We start from the raw sequence: 20,059 nt of genomic DNA on the forward strand, positions 1-20,059 counted from the left end.
GGGGTGACCCCAAAAGGGACCCCATAGAGCTGACCTCATAAAGGGAACCCCATAGGGGTGATCCCATTGAGGTGACTCCAAAGGGGGAACCCCATTCTGGTGACCCCAGGGGGGACCCTATAAAAAGGACATTGGGGTGACCCCATAGAGGTGACCCCATAGAGGTGTCCTGTTTGGGGTCGTCCCCACTGAGGTGACCCCATAGAGGTGACCCCATAGAGGTGTCCCTTTTGGGGTCGTCCCCATAGAGGTGATCCCATTGAGGTGACCCCACAGAGGTGACCTTTTTGGGGTTGTCCCCACTGAGGTGACCCCATAGAGGTGACCCCAAGAGGTGACCATTTTGGGGTCGTCCCTATGAAGATGCCCCCATAAAGATGTCCCCATAGAGGTGACCCCATAGAGGAGACCCCGTAGAGGTGACCATTTTCGGGTCATCCCCGTAGAGGTGACCCCACAGAGATGTCCCCTTTAAGACGTCCCCACGGCGCTGCCCCACAACCCCCCCACTGCAGCCCCACCACTGCAATGTCCCCAGCCACGATGTCCCCACCACAATGTCCCCACCACGATGTCCCCACCATGATGTCCATCCATCCCACCACAATGTCCCCACCATGATGTCCCCTTCATGACGCCCCCATCCCACCACGATGTCCCCATCCTGATGTCCCCATCCCACCACGATGTCACCACCACGATGTCCCCATCCTGCCCTGATGTCCCCACCATGATGTCCCCATCCATCCCATCACGTTGCCCCCACCACGATGTCACCACCACAATGTCCCCACCACGATGTCCCCATGCCACCACGATGCCCCATCCCACCACGATGTCCCCATCCCATCATGATGTCCCCATCATGATATCCCCATCTCATCACGACGTCACCATGTCACCACGATGTCCCCATCCCATCCTGTCACCACCACGATGTCCCCAACCCATCATGATGTCCCCATCCCATCCTGATGTCACCATCCCATCCTGATGTCCCCACCACGATGTCCCCATCCCACTACGATGTCACCACCATGACGTCCATCCATCCCACCACCATGTCCCCATCCCACCACAGTGTCCCCATCATGATGTCCCCACAATGATGTCCCCATCCCATCCTGATGTCCCCACCACGATGTCCCCACCACGATGTCCCCATCCCATCACGATGTCCCCACCACGTCCCCATCCCATCCTAACGTCTCCACCATGATGTCCCCACCCCATCATGACGTCCCCATCCCATCACGATGTCCCCACCCTGATGTCCCCACCCCATCCTAACGTCCCCACCACGATGTCCCCACCCCATCATGACGTCCCCATCCCATCACGATGTCCCCACCCTGATGTCCCCACCATGATGTCCCCACCCCATCATGATGTCCCCACCCCACCACGATGCCCCCACCCCATTTAACGTCCCCACTCCATCACCATGACCTCCATCCACCCCATCATGGTGATGCCCATCTCACCGTGACGATGTCCATCCATCCTATCACCATGATGTCCATCCACCCCACAGCGACGTCCCCACCCCACCACCATGTCCCCACCCCATTTAACGTCCCCACCCCATCACCATGACCTCCACCCACCCCATCACCACGACGTCCAACCCATCGTGACGAGGTCCATCCATCCTATCACCATGATGTCCATCCACCCCACAACGACGTCCCCATCCCATAGCAACGTCCCCACCCCATAGTGACGTCCCCACCCTACAGCAACGTCCCCACCCCACAGCGATGTCCCCACCCCATTTAACGTCCCCACCCCATCATGGTGACGTCCATCCACCCCATCACCACATCCATCCATCCCATCCCAACGACGTCCATCCACCCCGCAGCGACGCCCCCACCCCATTTAACGTCCCCATCCCATCACGATGTCCGTCCGTCCGTCCATCTGTCCGTCCCATCCCAACACCGTCCATCCATCCATCCATCCATCCGTCCGTCCATCCGTCCATCATCCCATCTCAACGACGTCTCCATCCCCGGTCGGAGGGAGGAGATCCGTGGGGGCCTTGGAGGAAGAGGAGGAGGAGGAGGAGGAAGAAGGGGAGGGGGGGGGGGGTTCCCTTTTTTTTTTTTTTTTAAGGGACGGGGTCATTTTTGGGGGGCAGGGGCGGGGGAGGTCTTCAGATCTGCGTCTCCTGCACGTTCTCCTTGGAGGGGCTCTTGAAGAGCAGCGGTTCGTGGACGGAGTTGAGGAGCGGATTCTTCCCGCATCCCAACGCCGCCCCGCTGTTGCCGTAATGAGCCGCGAAAGCGGCGTAACGATCCAGGTGATCCCTTTCCAAAGCTGGCAAAGCCAAACGGCTGTCCCCCATGGGACCCCGACCCCCCCCCCCACCCCCGCCACCCCCCCACCCCGCCCCCGCCGCTCCCACCCCCCCAACTCGTCCTCCACGTTCACGATCTCCACCGCCCTGGCAGCCCCTCCGCGATGCTTGTGCCTCTGGTGCTGCTTCCTCAGCTTATAAAAAGCCACCAGCATGACGGCCGCCATGAAAGTGATGGCCACGAAACACCCGATGATGATCTTGGTGGTCTTCAAAACGTCGTCCAAATCCTGCAGCCCACCCCCCAGCCCTCCACCTCCACCTGCGGCGGCGGCGGTGATGGGGACGGTGTAAGGCTTCCCGGTCGCACGTGTCGCCGGTGCGGCCGTCGATGCACCGGCAGGCAAAGCATCCCAACCCACGGTAGGCACCGGGGCCGTCTGCAGGGCCGTATCCTCACCGCCTCCACCTCCGCCGCCTCCTCCATCCGTGGTCTCCACGGTGACGGTGGTGAAATAGGTGTAGCCCGTAGCGGCGGCAGCGGCGGCGGCGGCGGCGGCGGCCGCATCCACAGCCGAGACGTTGAGCGTCGCCGACGCCGTGGTGTTGCCGGCAGCGTTGGTCACCATGCAGGTGTACTGGCCCGTGTCTTGCACGGTGACGTTGGTGAAATTGAGCGTGCCGTCGTGCAAAACCGAGATCCGGACCCGGTAAGAACCGTGGGTCATTAGAGTCCCGTTGGGGGTCAACCAATTCACCGACGTCATCGCCGTCCCCGTGCGACACTTCAGCTCGGCCGCCATCCCTTCGGTGACGTTCAGATCTGCCGGCGGTTCCACGATGACCGGGGCGTAGCAGGTGAAATGGCCGGGCTCCAGCTCCCCCAAATACCTTCCCCGTAAAGGAGGGGGCGCGTGGCACCGCGCGCAGCAGCTGGTGTTGCTGGGCACGGTTTCCCTCAACCACCAGGCCAACCAAAGCACGTCGCAGTCGCAGCGCCAGGGGTTGTGATGGAGGTGGACGCGCTCCAGGCGGTGCAGAGGGGCGAAGAGGTCGTGGGGCAACGAGCTGAGCTCGTTGTGAGCCAAATTCAGCTCCTCCAAAGCCTTCAAATCGTCGAACGCGTTCCTCTCCACCGCGGCCACGCGAGCGTGCATCAGCCACAGCTTCCTCAAGCTGCTCAAGCCTTGGAAGGAGCCCGGCCTCACTCGTCCCAGACGATTCCCAGACAATTCCAGCTCTTCCAACCTGACCAAAGCCGTCAGGTTGGGGATCTCCTTCAAGTTGCACATCCCCAAATTGAGGTAGCGCAGGTTGACCAAGCCTTCGAAAGCGGCTTCTGAGATGTACTCCAACCGCTTCAGCTCGCCCAAATCCAACCTCCGCAAGGACGGCACGCGGTTGAAGGCGTAGGAAGGGATGCTCTCTATCGGGTTGTTCCTCAGCCACAGCTCCCTCAGCTTGGACAAATACTCGAAGGCTTGAGTGGGGACCGTGGTCAGCCTGTTGTCGAACAGCTCCAAGGTGTTGAGGTTGGGCAGGCCGTTAAAGGCCCCCACCTCCACCTGGCGCAGCAAATTGCGGCTGAGCTGCAGGATTTCCAGGTGCCGCAGGTGCTTGAAGGTGTCGGTTCGGATGACTTGGATGTGATTTTCTTGTAAGTTGAGGTAACGGGTGTTCACTGAGATGCTGCCAGGGACTTCTTGCAGTTGTTTCCTGGTGCAAATCACACGGCTGGCTTGGTTGCTGCAAGTGCAAGCAGCCGGGCACGAGGGGGGGGGGGAGGCGGTGGGCGCAGGGGGGGGGAGCAGCAGCAAGAGGAGCAGCAGAGGAGGCAGCAGAAGGGGGAGAGGCGGCGGCATCCTAAGGGGGGGAGGGGGCATGGCCAACGGGCATCGTTTGCAATCAGGGGCCCGGGTGGTGCTGAAAAAGAAGGGAGAAGAAGGGTTAGCCATTCGCTCCATCAACGGATTGCAGTGAAAGGCAGTGCATCGCGTGTTTGCAGTGCAATGCCTTCAGTACCTGAGAAGCACTGCATTCAGTACCCGAGAGGCAATCTATTCTGTGTGTGCACTGCACTGGAATGCAATGAATACAGTATTTGCACTGCAATTCGTACTGTGTCCACTGCAAAGCAATGAAAAGCATTCACTACAGAAATGCAATGCGTTCAGTACAGCGATGTGATCTGTTCTGTGTGTGTACTGAACTGCAAACTGTCGGGTATTTGCAGTGCAAACCAAACAGTACCAGCAATGAAATCTGTGCTGTGTGTGCACTGCAATCTGTGCTGTGTGTGCACTGCAATCTGTGCTGTGTGTGCACTGCAATCTGCGCTGTGTGTGCACTGCAATCTGTGCTGTGTGTGCACTGCAATCTGTGCTGTGTGTGCACTGCAATCTGTGCTGTGTGTGCACTGAAATCTGTGCTGTGTGCACTGCAATCTGGGCTGTGTGTTCCCTGCAATCTGTGTTGTGTGTGCACTGCAATCTGTGCTGTGTGCACTGCAATCTGTGCTGTGTGCACTGCAATCTGGGCTGTGTGTGCACTGCAATCTGTGCTGTGTGTGCACTGCAATCTGTGCTGTGTGTGCACTGCAATCTGTGCTGTGTGCACTGCAATCTGGGCTGTGTGTGCACTGCAATCTGTGCTCTGTGTGCACTGCAATCTGTGCTGTGTGCGCTGCAATCTGTGCTGTGTGTGCACTGCAATCTGTGCTGTGTGCACTGCAATCTGTGCTGTGTGCACTGCAATCTGTGCTGTGTGCACTGCAATCTGTGCTGTGTGCACTGCAATCTGTGCTTGTGTGCACTGCAATCTGTGCTGTGTGCACTGCAATCTGTGCTGTGTGCACTGCAATCTGTGCTGTGTGCACTGCAATCTGTGCTGTGTGCACTGCAATCTGTGCTGTGTGTGCACTGCAATCTGTGCTGTGTGCACTGCAATCTGTGCTGTGTGTGCACTGCAATCTGTGCTTGGTGCACTGCAATCTGTGCTGTGTGCACTGCAATCTGCTGTGTGCACTGCAATCTGTGCTGTGTGCACTGCAATCTGTGCTGTGTGTGCACTGCAATCTGTGCTGTGTGTGCACTGCAATCTGTGCTGTGTGTGCACTGCAATCTGTGCTGTGTGCACTGCAATCTGTGCTGGTGTGCACTGCAATCTGTGCTGTGTGTGCACTGCAATCTGTGCTGTGTGCACTGCAATCTGTGTGTGTGCACTGCAATCTGTGCTGGTGTGCACTGCAATCTGTGCTGTGTGCACTGCAATCTGTGCTGTGTGCACTGCAATCTGTGCTGTGTGCACTGCAATCTGTGCTGTGTGCACTGCAATCTGTGCTGTGTGTGCACTGCAATCTGTGCTGTGTGCACTGCAATCTGTGCTGTGTGTGCACTGCAATCTGTGCTGTGTGTGCACTGCAATCTGTGTGTGCACTGCAATCTGTGCTGTGTGCACTGCAATCTGTGCTGTGTGCAGTGCCTGCAATCTGTGCTGTGTGCACTGCAATCTGTGCTGTGTGTGCACTGCAATCTGTGCTGTGTGCACTGCAATCTGGTGTGTGCACTGCAATCTGTGCTGTGTGTGCACTGCAATCTGTGCTGTGTGCACTGCAATCTGGGCTGTGTGTGCACTGCAATCTGTGCTGTGTGCTGCACTGCAATCTGTGCTGTGTGTGCACTGCAATCTGTGCTGTGTGCACTGCAATCTGTGCTGTGTGCACTGCAATCTGTGCTGTGTGTGCACTGCAATCTGTGCTTGTGTGCACTGCAATCTGTGCTGTGTGCACTGCAATCTGTGCTCTGTGTGCACTGCAATCTGTGCTGTGTGCACTGCAATCTGTGCTGTGTGCACTGCAATCTGTGCTGTGTGTGCACTGCAATCTGTGCTGTGTGTGCACTGCAATCTGTGCTTGTTCACTGCAATCTGTGCTGTGCACTGCAATCTGTGCGCTGTGTGCACTGCAATCTGCTTTGTGCACCGCAATCTGTGCGGTGTGCACTGCAATCTGCTGTGTGCACTGCAATCTGTGCTGTGTGCACTGCAATCTGTGCTGGTTGCACTGCAATCTGCGTGTGCACTGCAATCTGTGCTGTGTGCACTGCAATCTGTGCTTGTGCACTGCAATCTGCTGTGTGCACTGCAATCTGGTGTGTGCACTGCAATCTGTGCTGTGTGCACTGCAATCGGCGTGTGTGCACTGCAATCTGTGGTGCACTGCAATCTGTGCTGTGTGCACTGCAATCTGTGCTGTGTGCACTGCAATCTGTGCTGTGTGCACTGCAATCTGTGCTTGTGCACTGCAATCTCGTGTGCACTGCAATCTTGCGTTGCACTGCAATCTGTGCTGTGTGCACTGCAATCTTTGTGTGCACTGCAATCTGTGCTGTGTGCACTGCAATCTGTGCTGTGTGTGCACTGCAATCTGTGCTGTGTGCACTGCAATCTGTGCTGTGTGTGTCACTGCAATCTTGCTGTGTGCACTGCAATCTGTGCTTGTGCACTGCAATCTACGTGTGCACTGCAATTTTGTGTGCACTGCAATCTGTGCTGTGTGCACTGCAATCTGTGCTGTGTGTGCACTGCAATCTGTGCTGTGTGCACTGCAATCTGTGCTGTGTGCACTGCAATCTGCTGTGTGCACTGCAATCTGTGCTGTGTGCACTGCAATCTGCTGTGTGCACTGCAATCTGTGCTGTGTGCACTGCAATCTTCGGTGCACTGCAATCTGTGCTGGTGTGCACTGCAATCTGTGCTGTGTGCACTGCAATCTGTGCTGTGTGCACTGCAATCTGTGCTGTTGCACTGCAATCTGCTGTGTGCACTGCAATCTGTGCTGTGTGGCACTGCAATCTGTGCTGTTGTCCTGCAATCTGGCTTGTGCACTGCAATCTGTGCTGTGTGCACTGCAATCTGCTGTGTGCACTGCAATCTGTGCTGTGTGCACTGCAATCTGTGCTGTGTGCACTGCAATCTGTGCTGTGGTGCACTGCAATCTGTGCTGTGTGTGCACTGCAATCTGTGCTGTGTGCACTGCAATCTGCTGTGTGCACTGCAATCTGTGCTGTGTGTGCACTGCAATCTGTGCTGTGTGCACTGCAATCTGTGCTGGTGCACTGCAATCTGTGCTGTGTGCACTGCAATCTGTGCTGTGTGCACTGCAATCTGTGCTGTGTGGCCTGCAATCTGTGCGGTGTGCACTGCAATCTGTGCTGTGTGCACTGCAATCTGTGCTGTGTGACTGCACTGTCGTGGCACTGAATCTGTCTGTGTGCACTGCAATCTGTGCTGCTTGTGTGCTGCAATCTGTGCTTGTGCACTGCAATCTGTGCTGTGTGTGCACTGCAATCTGTGCTGTGTGCACTGCAATCTGTGCTGTGTGCACTGCAATCTGTGCTGTGTGCACTGCAATCTGTGTGTGCACTGCAATCTGTGCTGTGTGCACTGCAATCTGTGCTGGTGCACTGCAATCTGTGCTGTGTGCACTGCAATCTGTGCTGTGTGTGCACTGCAATCTGTGCTGTGTGCACTGCAATCTGTGCTGTGTGCACTGCAATCTGTGCTGTGTGTGCACTGCAATCTGTGCTGTGTGCACTGCAATCTGTGCTGTGTGCACTGCAATCTGTGCTGTGTGTGCACTGCAATCTGTGCTGTGTGCACTGCAATCTGTGCTGTGTGCACTGCAATCTGTGCTGTGTGCACTGCAATCTGCTGTGTGTGCACTGCAATCTGTGCTGTGTGCACTGCAATCTGTGCTGTGTGCACTGCAATCTGTGCTGTGTGCACTGCAATCTGTGCTGTGTGCACTGCAATCTGTGCTGGTGTGCACTGCAATCTGTGCTGTGTGCACTGCAATCTGTGCTGTGTGTGCACTGCAATCTGTGCTGTTGTGCACTGCAATCTGTGCTGTGTGCACTGCAATCTGTGCTGTGTGTGCACTGCAATCTGTGCTGGTGTGCACTGCAATCTGTGCTGTGTGCACTGCAATCTGTGCTGTGTGTGCACTGCAATCTGTGCTGTGTGCACTGCAATCTGTGCTGTGTGCACTGCAATCTGTGCTGTGTGTGCACTGCAATCTGTGCCTGTGTGCACTGCAATCTGTGCTGTGTGCACTGCAATCTGGTGTGTGCACTGCAATCTGTGCTGTTGTGCACTGCAATCTGTGCTGTGTGCACTGCAATCTGTGCTGTGTGTCACTGCAATCTGTGCTGTGTGCACTGCAATCTGTGCTGTGTGTGCACTGCAATCTGTGCTGTGCACTGCAATCTGTGCTGTGTGCACTGCAATCTGTGCTGTGTGCACTGCAATCTGTGCTGTGTGTGCACTGCAATCTGTGCTGTGTGTGCACTGCAATCTGTGCTGTGTGCACTGCAATCTGTGCTGTGTGCACTGCAATCTGTGCTGTGTGCACTGCAATCTGTGTGTGTGCACTGCAATCTGTGCTGTGTGCACTGCAATCTGTGCTGTGGTGCACTGCAATCTGTGCTGTGTGTGCACTGCAATCTGTGCTTGTGTGCACTGCAATCTGTGCTGTGTGCACTGCAATCTGTGCTGGTGTGCACTGCAATCTGTGCTGTGTGCACTGCAATCTGTGCTGTGTGCACTGCAATCTGTGCTGTGTGCACTGCAATCTGTGCTTGTGCACTGCAATCTGTGCTGTGTGCACTGCAATCTGTGCTGTGTTGCACTGCAATCTGTGCTGTGTGTGGAGTGCCATCTGTTCTTGTCTGCAACGCAATCTGCTCTCTTTTTGCAATGCAAAGCAACGCGTTCAATATTTGCAGTGCAATCTGTTCTCTATGTTCAATGCAATCTGTGCAGTGTGCACAGCGATGTTTGCTATGTGCAGTGCAATGCAACGTGTTTGCTATTTGCAATGCAACCTGTTCTGTCTGTGTGCAATGCAATCTGGTCGGTGTTTGAAATGCAGCCTGTTGGGTGTTTGCAATGCAATGCAACCTGTCCTCTACCTGTATTGCAGTGCAATCTCATCAGTATCTGCATTGCTGCCTGTTTGGTGCTTGCAAGGCAGTGCAACGTGTTCAGCATTTGCAGTACAAAGGCAGTGTGCAATGCAATATGTTCCACGTGTGCAGTGCAATGCAATGCAACCTGTTTTGTATTTGCAATGCAATGCAACCTGTTTGGTGTTTGCAATGCGATCTGGTCTGTGTTTTTCCAATGCAGCTGCACAAGGCAATGCAATCTGCTCTGTATTTGCGCTGCACTGCAATGCATTCAGCATCTGCCTTGCAAAGCATTTGGCATTTGCACTGCAAAGCACTGCAACCTGTTTGGGATTTACAATGCAGCTGCACACTGCAATGTGCTCTGTGTGCACAGAGCAACGCGAGGTGTTCGGTGCCTGCAATGCAGTGCAAGGTGCTCTGCACACGCAGGGCAACGCAATGCAATCTGTTGTGCGTGTGCAATGCAACGCAACGGGCTTGGTGTTTGCAATGCGGTGCAATGCATGCAGTATTTGCAGTGCAACCTGTTTGGTGTTTGCAGTGCAATGTGTTCAGTATTTGCAATGCAATGCAACCTGTTTGGTGTTTGCAACGCAATGTGTTCTGAGTTTGCAATGCAACACAATGCATTCTGAGTTTGCAATGCGACCTGTTTCATATTTGTAATGCAATGCAATCTTTTTGTGTGTGTGTTTGCAATGCAACGCAACGCAATTAGTATTTGCAATGCAACCTCTTTGGTGTTTGCCATGCAACCTGTTTTATATTTGCAATGCAATGCAATCTTGTGTGTGTGTGTTTGCAATGCAACGCAATGCATGCAGTATTTGCAATGCAATGTGTTTGGTGTTTGCAATGCAATGCAACCTGCTCTGTATTTGCAATGCAATGCAATGCATGCAGTGTTTGCAGTGCAACCTGTTTGTAGTTTGCAATGCAATTCAATGCCTTCATCATTCTTATTGCAACCTATTCAGTTTTTGCAATGCAGTTTGCTGTTTGCAATGCAACGCAACTTGTTCTGTATTCGCAATGCAATGCAACGCATTTGGTGTTTGCAACGCAACCTATTCTGTATTTGCAATGCAATGCAACCTGATTGCTGCTTGCAAAAAAATGCAATGCATTCTATGTTTGCCATGCAACCTGCCCTGTATTTGCACTGCAAAGCAATGCACGCAGCATTTGCACTGCAATCTGTTCAGTTTTTGCAATGCACTACAACCTGTTCGGTGTTTGCAATGCACTGCAACCTGTTCAGTGTTTGCAATGCAATGCAAAGCAATGCATTCTGTGTTTGCACTGCAATGCGTTTGGTGTTTGCAATGCAACCTATTTTGTGTTTGCAATGCACTGCAACCTGTTCAGTGTTTGCAATGCACTGCAACGCATTCTGTGTTTCCACTGCAACCTGTTTGGTGTTCACAATGCACGGCAACCTCTTCTGTATTTGCAATGCAATGCAATGCACGCAGCATTTGAAGTGCAATGCAATGCAACCTGTTTGGTGTTTGCAAAGCAAAGCAGCGCATTCTATATTTGTAATGCAACCTGTTTGATATTTGCAGTGCAGCCTGCTCAGCGTTTGCAGTGCAATGCAATGCATTCTGTGTTTGCAATGCAGTTCGCTGTTTGCAATGCACTGCAAGCTGCTCTGTATTGGCAATGCAATGCAATGCAACCTGTTTGGTGCTTGCAAAGCAATGCAATGCATTCTATATTTGCAATGCAATCTGTTCTGTGTTTGCAGTGCAGACCGCCCTGTATTTGCAATGCAATGCAATGCATGTCAGCATTTGAAACGGAATGCAATGCAACCTGTTCAGTCTTTGCAATGCAATGCAATGCATGCAGCATTTGCAATGCAACCTGTTCTGTGTTTGCAGTGCAACCTCTTCAGTCTTTGCAATGCAATGCAATGCAATGCAACCTGTTTGGTGTTTGCAAAGCAATGCAATGCATTCTATATTTGTAATGCAACCTGCCTGATATTTGCAGTGCAGCCTGCTCAGTGTTTGCAATGCAATGCAATGCATTCTGTGTTTGCAATGCAGTCCGCTGTTTGCAACGCACTGCAAGCTGTTTGCCATGCAACACACGCAGCATTTGCACTGCAACCTGTGCAGCGTTTGCAATGCGATGCAATGTAATGCAGGCAATATCTGCACTACAGCCTGTTTGGTGTTTGCAATGCAATGCAATGCATTCCATATTTGCAATGCAACCTGCTTGATATTTGCAGTGCAGCCTGCTCAGTGTTTGCAATGCAATGCAATGCATGCCAGCATTTGAAATGGAATGCAATGCAACCTGTTCAGTCTTTGCAATGCAGTGCAATGCAACGCGTGCAGTACCTGCAGTACAACCTGTTTGGTGTTTGCAAAGCAATGCAATGCATTCTATATTTGCAGTGCAGCCTGCTCAGTGTTTGCAAAGCAATGCAATGCATTCCGTGTTTGCAATGCAGTCCGCTGTTTAAAATGCGCTGCAAGCTGTTTGCAATGCAACGCACGCAGCGTTTGCACTGCAACCCGTGCAGCGTTTGCACGGCAGCGCGATGCACGCAGCTGAGTCTTTGCACACTGCCCTGGGTGTGCAACGCACGCTGCCACGCCCCTCCTTTGCACCACTTGCCCCCACCTGCAGCGAACACGCCTCCGCCTCCTTGCACGCTCACCCTCCGCAGCGACCCCCTGTGCAACACAACCCCCTTTGCACACCTGCGTGCAAATCCCTCCTTGCACAGATCCGTTTGCACGCCCACACTCGAAGCCAGCCTGCCAACCTGCCCTTGCATGAATCCACGCGCACAGCTTGCACGCCCAAGCGCAAACTGCCCCTTGCACACTCACACACACACCTGTGTGCACGCACGTGAGTGTGCAAAGCCCTACATCCATGTGCAAACACCTGTTGCACACTTCTACACAGCCATGTTCAACAGTGTGCAAAAGAAGGCAAAGTGTGCAAAAGTATGCACTCATGGTGCAAATATCTCCTTGCACGCTCACGCACCCAACTGCACACAAGCGCGGGTGCAAAACCCCCACATCCACGTGCAAAAAGGCCTTAAACACTTTCACACTCTCAACTGTACAAACACAAGTGTGCAAAGCCCAACACCCCCCTTGCACACTCACCTGCCCATTCATGTGCACACACACAATGTGCAATCCCGGCCCTTGCAAAACTCAACTCTCCCAACGTTGTGCAAACAATGCCTTGCACACTCATGTGCAAAACACCCCCATGGAAAAATGCACACACTTGTGCAAGCACTGCTCACACCCACCAGTGCACATGCGTCCATCCATGTGCGCAAACACCCTTGTGCAAAACCCCACATCCTCATGCAATAGCCCCTTGCACACTTTCATACAGCCATGTCTAAGGAGCAAAGTGTGCAAAAGAGCACTCCCATGTGCAAACATCTCCTTGCACACTCACACACTCCCAACTGCACACAAACCCTGGTGCAAAACCCTGCATCCCCGTGCAGACACCCCTTGCACACTTTCACACAGCCAACCCCAGACACGTAGGTGTGCAAAACCCCACGTCCACGTGCAAACAGCCTCTTGCACACCCATCCACGTGCAATGTGAAGCCCCACCCTTTGCAATCCCACATGCAAACTGCTCTGCAATCGCGCACTCGCTTGCAAATCCCAACCCCACACCTGCACTTGTGCAAACAAACTCTTGCACACTCTTGCACACTCTTGCAAAACAGCCCCTAGAAAACACCCACGCAAGAGTGCAAGCATTGCTCACACCCATCAGCTCACACACATCCAAGTGCACAAGCACCCTTGCGCAAAGCCCCACATCCTCATGCAAACACCCCCTGCACACTTTCACACAGCCAACCCCACAAGCGTAGGTGTGCAAAGCCCCCACATCCACGTGCAAACTCTCCTTTCACAATTCCACACAGCCATGATCAAGCAGCAAAGTGTGCGAAAGACGCCCACGTGCAAATATCACACTGCCCTCTTTTACACACACACGTGCACACCCGCAAGTGTGCAAAAGCCCACATATATGGGGAAACAACACTTGCACACTCACATGCACCAACAGCACACAAATCCTCGTGCAAAGCCCTGCATCCATTGTGCAACCCCACCCTTTGCACTCCCACGTGCAAACTGCTCTGCAATCGTGCACACTCGAGTGCAAATCCCAACCTCACACACACAAATGTGCAAACACACCCTGCACACTCACTTGCCCAGCGCCCCGGTGCACACACACACACACACACACTTGTGCAAGCACTGCTCACACCCATCAGCTCACACACGTGCAAAACTCCAAGCCACTTGCACGCTCTCCTGTGTGTAACCCTCTTGTGCAACACAGGCTATTTGCCCACCTACGTGTGCAACCGCGTCCTCAACCTCCCGACGTTCACACTCACAAGTGTGCAAGCCCACCCTTGCACCAACACACCCATCACCCATCACCCACCCCCCTTGCACACTCACTCACCGCACGCCCCATTTGTGCACAGATGTGAGCAGCCCCATCCTTGCACGCCTCCCCAATGCCTTGCATGCTCACGTACACGCAAGTGTGTGCACAACTGCACACCCACGTGCAGCACACCCCCGTGCACTCCTTGTTGTCCTTGCACACATCGCAACGCCCTCACACTCACGTGCAAAGCATCCCCACCCACGTGCAAGTGCACACCCCTGCCACTTTTGCATGCCCCAGTGCACTGCAATCTGCATCCTTGCACACTCATTTGGACACGACCGCCCTGCCAAGGTGACTCTTTCACTCCCACGTGCACAACCTTGTGCAACAGCCGTTTGTGCAAATCCACAGCGCCACTTGCAAAGGCCTCCATGCACACACCTGTGTTCAAGTGCACAGGTGTGGAACCCCACCCCGTTGCACGCCCACGTGCAAGAAACCACCAGGACCGGACCAGCCGCGCTCATACCCACGTGCAACACGCACACAAATCCAAAATCCACATGTAAAAACCCTCATGCAAGCAAACCTTTGCACACTTAACCCTCACACACCTACAGATGTGCACACTCATGCATGCAACACTTTTGCATACCCTATTGTAAACGCAGCCCCGTGCTCACGTGTCTTTTGCACACTCAGCCTTGCACACATCCATGTGCAGCCCCACGTGCCCCCATCCACGTGCAAGGATCCACGTGCAAACCCACCTCCTTGCATGCCCACACACGTGGAACCCCCATCCTCGCACCAAAGACGCTTGTGCATCTTTGCACGTGCACCAACACTCCCCTTCTCACACAAACTCACATTTGCACCGCATCCCATCGCACACCTGTGTGGTGTGCAAGCGCGTTGCCTGTTCCCCTGCTTGTGCAAACCCAGTCCTTTGCACACTCAGAAGTCAAACCTTGTGCCCCCCAAGCACGGGACCAAATCCATTGTCACACCCACGTGCACACACACGTGCGTCCCCATCCTTCACGCCAACGCCTGTGCAAAACCAGCCGTTTGCACACTCGTGCCAAGGCACTAGTACACAACTCCCATTTCGCTCACACCTATGCACAAGTGTGCAACACTGCCTCTCTGCACACTCAGAATTCAGCCCTGGCACACCAACACATGGGAGCAAATCGCCCCTTGCTCTCCCCATAGGAACCCACCATTGCACACCCATTTGCACATGCATTTGTGCAAGAGACCTTGCGATTTTGCCCACCACTGCACACCCAGCTACTGACACACTTGTGTAATGCACAACTCCACATGTTGCACACCCACGTGCTTTCACACACACACACACACTCCCCATCCTTGCACTCACAATGGCCACCATAAGCGTGCAAGCCCACCCCATTGCACACCCGGTTGCTCACATGTGTGTGCACCCCCATCCTAACCAACATCCAAACAAGTGTGCAAATCCCACCGTTGCACACCTGTGGGCGCACACACAAGTGCAATGCCCACGTGTGCAAATCCCACCGTTGCACACCCATGCACACTCACACTCGTGCACATCCATACACACATCCATGCGTGCAAACACGCCCCCACGTGCAGACACACACAAGTGTGCAGCACTCTTGTACACAATCTCCCCATTTGCACACTCCCCCATTTGCACACCCGCCCCATGTGTACACCAATCCCTACATTTACACACCCAACCCCATTTGCACACCCACCAGTGTTCACGACCACCCATTTTACGCACCCATCTTCCCCTTTTGCACACCCACCCCCTACTTGTGCACCCGCTACATTCACACACACACCCCCATTTACACGCCCACCTTCCACTCATGCCCACCCTACGTTTGCACACCAACCCCCCCGCATGTCCACAACGCTCCCATTTACACTTGCACACCCGTACCCCAAATCTCCCCATTTACACCCCCACCCCTGCTCGGACACCCCCTACATTTGCACACCTACCCCCCATTTGCACACCTACCCCCCATTTGCACATCCACCCCTGTTCACAAACCCTATTTGCTCACCCAGGCCCCCATTTGCACACACACCCCCCCCTCAACCCTCACAAACACACCCACCCCACATTTGCACACCATTTGCACACTCTGACCCACACGTGTGCACCAGCACCTACATTTGCACGCACACCCCATGTGTTCACAAACCCCATTTGCACACCCATGTTTTCACACCCCTCTTGCATTTGCACATCCCCACAAGTGTGCAACGCCCCCACTTACACACCCACCCCCCTGAGTGTTCACAGACCCCATTTGCTCACCCACTCCCGCATGTTCATAATCCCATTTGCACACCCGTCCCCCAACTCAGGCGCCCCCTACATTTGCACAACCACGACCCACGTGTCCACAGTGCCACCCTTTCCACACCCAAACCCACTTGCTCACACCCTCGCACGTGTTCACAGCCCCCTTACATTTGCACACCTAAGCCCCCACCAGTAGTGTGCAACTCTCCCACTTACACGCCCGCCCTCGTGTTCACAACCCCCGTTTGCTCACCCAGCCCATTTGCACAACCACCCCCACTTTTCAGAGCTCATTTGCACACGAACTCCCCTGTGTGCTCACAACCCCTCCTTACATTTGCACACCTACCCCCCACATGAGTGCAGCCCCTCCATTTACACACCCACCCCACACGATCACCCCCCCTTTGCACACCCAACCCCCATATTCATTACCCCATTTACACACCCATCCCCACAGTTACACACCCACCCCCACTCGTGCCCCCCTACGTTTGCACACCCACCCCCCATTTGCATACTCCGACCCCCCATGTCCACAAACCCATTTGCACAACCAGCCCTTGAGCTCACAACCCCATTTGCACACCCACCCATTTACACACCCATGCTGCACTCAGCCCACCCTACATTTGCTCACCGCCCCCATGTGTCACAGCCCCTACATTTGCACAACCACCCCCCATTTACACACCCACTCCCACTTACACAGCCCCTACATCTGCACACCCACCCCACGTATCCACAAGACCCATTTTCACACCCACCCCCCATTCATGCACCCCCTACTTTTACACACCCACCCATTTGCACACCCACCCATTTACACACCCACCCCTCACTTGAGTAGCTCCTACATTTGCACACCAACCCCTCATGTTCACAACCTAATTTGCACGCCCACCCCACGTCCACAACCCCATTTACACACCCACCCCCATTCATGCACCCTCTACTTTTGCACATCCACCCCACTTGCACACCAACCCCACTTGTTCACAAGCCCATTTACACACGCAACCCATTTACACACCCACTAGACACTCATGCACCCCCTACATTTGCACACACCCACCCCCATTTACACACCCACCCCCCACTCACGCACGCCTACATTTGCACACCAACCCCCCCACGTGCCCACAACCCCCCATTTACACACCCACCCCCCATTCGTGTACCCCCTACATTTGCATAACCACCCCCCATTTGCACACTCCCACACCCCACGTGTTCAGAAGCAACATTTGCACACCCACCCCACATGTCCACAACCCCATTTACACACCCACCCTCCCATTTACACACCCACCTGCACTCACGCCCACCCTACACTTACACACTGACCCCCCCACGTGTCCACAGCCCCCCCACTTACACACTTGTGCAACCCCCATTTATACACCCATCCCCCATTTGCACACCCATCCCCCGCTCACGCCCCCCCTACATTTGCACACCAACCCCCCCACGTGCCCACAACCCCATTTACACACCCACCCCCATTCGTGTACCCCCTACAATTGCACAACCACCCCCCATTTGCACACTGACCCCCCGTCTTCACAAGCCCCATTTGCACACCCACCCTCCCCATTTACACACCCATCCCGCACTCATGCCCCCCCTACATTTGAACACCGACCCCCCACATGCCCACAACCCCCCATGTACACACCCACCCCCCATTCGTGCACTCCCTGCATTTGCACAACCACCCGCCACTTGCACACTCTGACCCCACCACATGTCCACAACCCCCCCATTTACACACCCACCCTCCCCATTTACACACCCATCCTGCACTCAGCCCACCCTACATTTGCACAAATATATCACAGCCCTATTTTCACGCCCACTCCCCATTTACACACCCACTCCCACTTACGCAGCCCCTACATTTGCACACCAACCCCTCATGTTCACAACCCCATTTGCACACCTACCCCACGTCCACAACCCCATTTACGCAACCACCCCCCATTCGTGCACCCCTACTTTTGCACATCCATCCCATTTGCACAACCACCCCACATGTCCACAAGCCCCCCATTTACACACCCACCCTCTTCATTTACACACCCATTCTGCACTCACGCCCACCCTACACTTGCACAACGACACCCCCACGTGTCCACAGCCCCTCCACTTACACACTCGTGCATCCCCTCTTTATACACCCACCCCCCATTTGCACACCCTTCCCGCACTCATGCCACCCCTACATCTGCACACCGACCCCCCACGTGTTCACAGCACCCCCATTTACACATCCACCCCCCATTTGCACACCCACCCATGTCCACAACCCCATTTGTGCACCCGCTCCCCATTCGTGCACCCTCTACATTTGCACAACCACCCCCCATCTGCACACTCTGAACCCCCCAAGTGTCCACAAGTCCCATTTGCACACCCACCCTCCCCATTTGCACACCCATCCTGCACTTGCACCCCGACCCCCCCGCATGTCCACAGCCCCCCCACTTACACACTCGTGCAATCCCGATTTACACACCCACCCCCCACTTGCACACCCATCCCGCACTCATGCCCCGCCACATTTGCACATCGACCCCCCCACGTGCGCACAACCCCCCCATTTACACACCCACCCCCCATTTGCACACCCGTCCCCCGCCCTCTCACCACCCCCTCCATCCCCCCCCACCCCCCTCTTCCCCAGCCGCGCCCCCCACCACCAGCACCCCTCCCCCCCCTTTACACGCTCGCGTGCAACACCCCCCCCTACCCCCCACCCCCCCCCATCCCATTTCCCCCCATCCAAACGCACCCTTCGGCCGCGCCGCCTTCCTCCACCTCCTCCTCCTCCTCCTCCTCTTCCTCCCCCCCCCCTTTCCCCTTCCTGTCCCCCCCCCCTTCCCCTTCCTGTGCCCCCCCACCCAACTCCGTTTCGCCGCTGCGGCCCCGAATGCGCCGCCCCCCCCCGCCCCCCCCTTCCTCTCCTTCCTCCTCCTCCTCCTCCTCCTCCTCCCTGCAGCCCTCCGGGTTGCACGAGGCTTTGCATCACTTCCTTTCAGCGCAGCCCCCCCCCCCAACCCCAAACCCCCCCCACTGCAAAACCCTTCCGTGCACCCAACTTCTCCAGCACGGTTTTGCAACCCCCCCTTTGCCCCCCTCCCGTCTGCATCCCTTTTTGCAGCCCCCCTTGCACCCCTTCCTATTGCAATCCCCCCTTACATCTCATCCTTGCAACAACCCCCATTGCAAAACCCCTCCGTGCACCCTGCATTTCCAGCACGGTTTTGCAACCCCCCTCTGCTCCCCTTTTTTGTGCACCCATTTTTGCACCCCTGCTTGCACGCTTTCCTATTGCAATTCCGTGCTGCATCACTTTGTTGCAACCACTCCACTGCAAAACCCCTCCATGCGCCCAACTTTTCCAGCACGGTTTTGCAACCCCCCTCTTGCTCCTCTCTTTTCTGCATCCCTTTTTGCATTGCTCCTTGCACCCCTTCCTATTGCAATTCCATGCTGCATCACTTTCTAACAACTCTCCCCATTGCAAAGCCTCTCACTGCAGCCTGCTTTGGCAGCACAGTTTTGCAACCCCTCCTTGCTCCCCTCTTTTGTGCATCCCTTTTTGCACCCCTCCTTGCACCCCTTCCTATTGCAATCTCATGTTGCATCACTACTTTGCAATCTCTCCCATTGCAAAGCCCCTCCATGCATCCTGCATTTCCAGCATGATTTCGAAACCCCTCCTTGCTCCTCTCTTTTCTGCATCTCTTTTTGCATTGCTCCTTGCACCCCTTCCTATTGCAATTCCGAGCTGCATCACTTTCTAACAACTCTCCCCATTGCAAAGCCTCTCATTGCACCCCGCTTTTGCAGCACGGTTTTACAACCCCGCTTTGCCCCTCTCCTTTCTGCATCCCTTTTTGCAGCTCCCCTTGCACCCCTTCCTATTGCAATCCCCCCTTACATCTCCTCCTTGCACCTCCCCCCATTGCAAAACCCCTCCACGCACCTTGCATTTCCAGCACCCTTTTGCAACCCCCCTTTGCTCCCCTTTTTTGTGCACCCATTT

At 54.7% G+C, this 20,059-nt stretch overlaps 1 protein-coding gene across 1 annotated transcript; it reads right to left on the reverse strand.

The window, feature by feature from the left end:
* Positions 1 to 1,800: 1,800 nt before the first annotated feature.
* Positions 1,801 to 18,889, reverse strand: LRRC4B (leucine rich repeat containing 4B). Its single transcript, XM_085215329.1, is given in 3 exon segments — positions 1,801 to 2,415; positions 2,418 to 4,225; positions 18,803 to 18,889. Coding segments are annotated over 2 exon segments (2,025 nt in total). The 5' UTR covers positions 4,186 to 4,225; positions 18,803 to 18,889; the 3' UTR covers positions 1,801 to 2,158.
* Between the last annotated feature and the right edge of the window lie 1,170 nt (positions 18,890 to 20,059).

Source organism: Meleagris gallopavo, unplaced genomic scaffold, assembly GCF_905368555.1.
Source record: "Meleagris gallopavo unplaced genomic scaffold, MGAL_WU_HG_1.1 scaffold_18, whole genome shotgun sequence".
Classification (NCBI taxonomy): domain Eukaryota; kingdom Metazoa; phylum Chordata; class Aves; order Galliformes; family Phasianidae; genus Meleagris; species Meleagris gallopavo.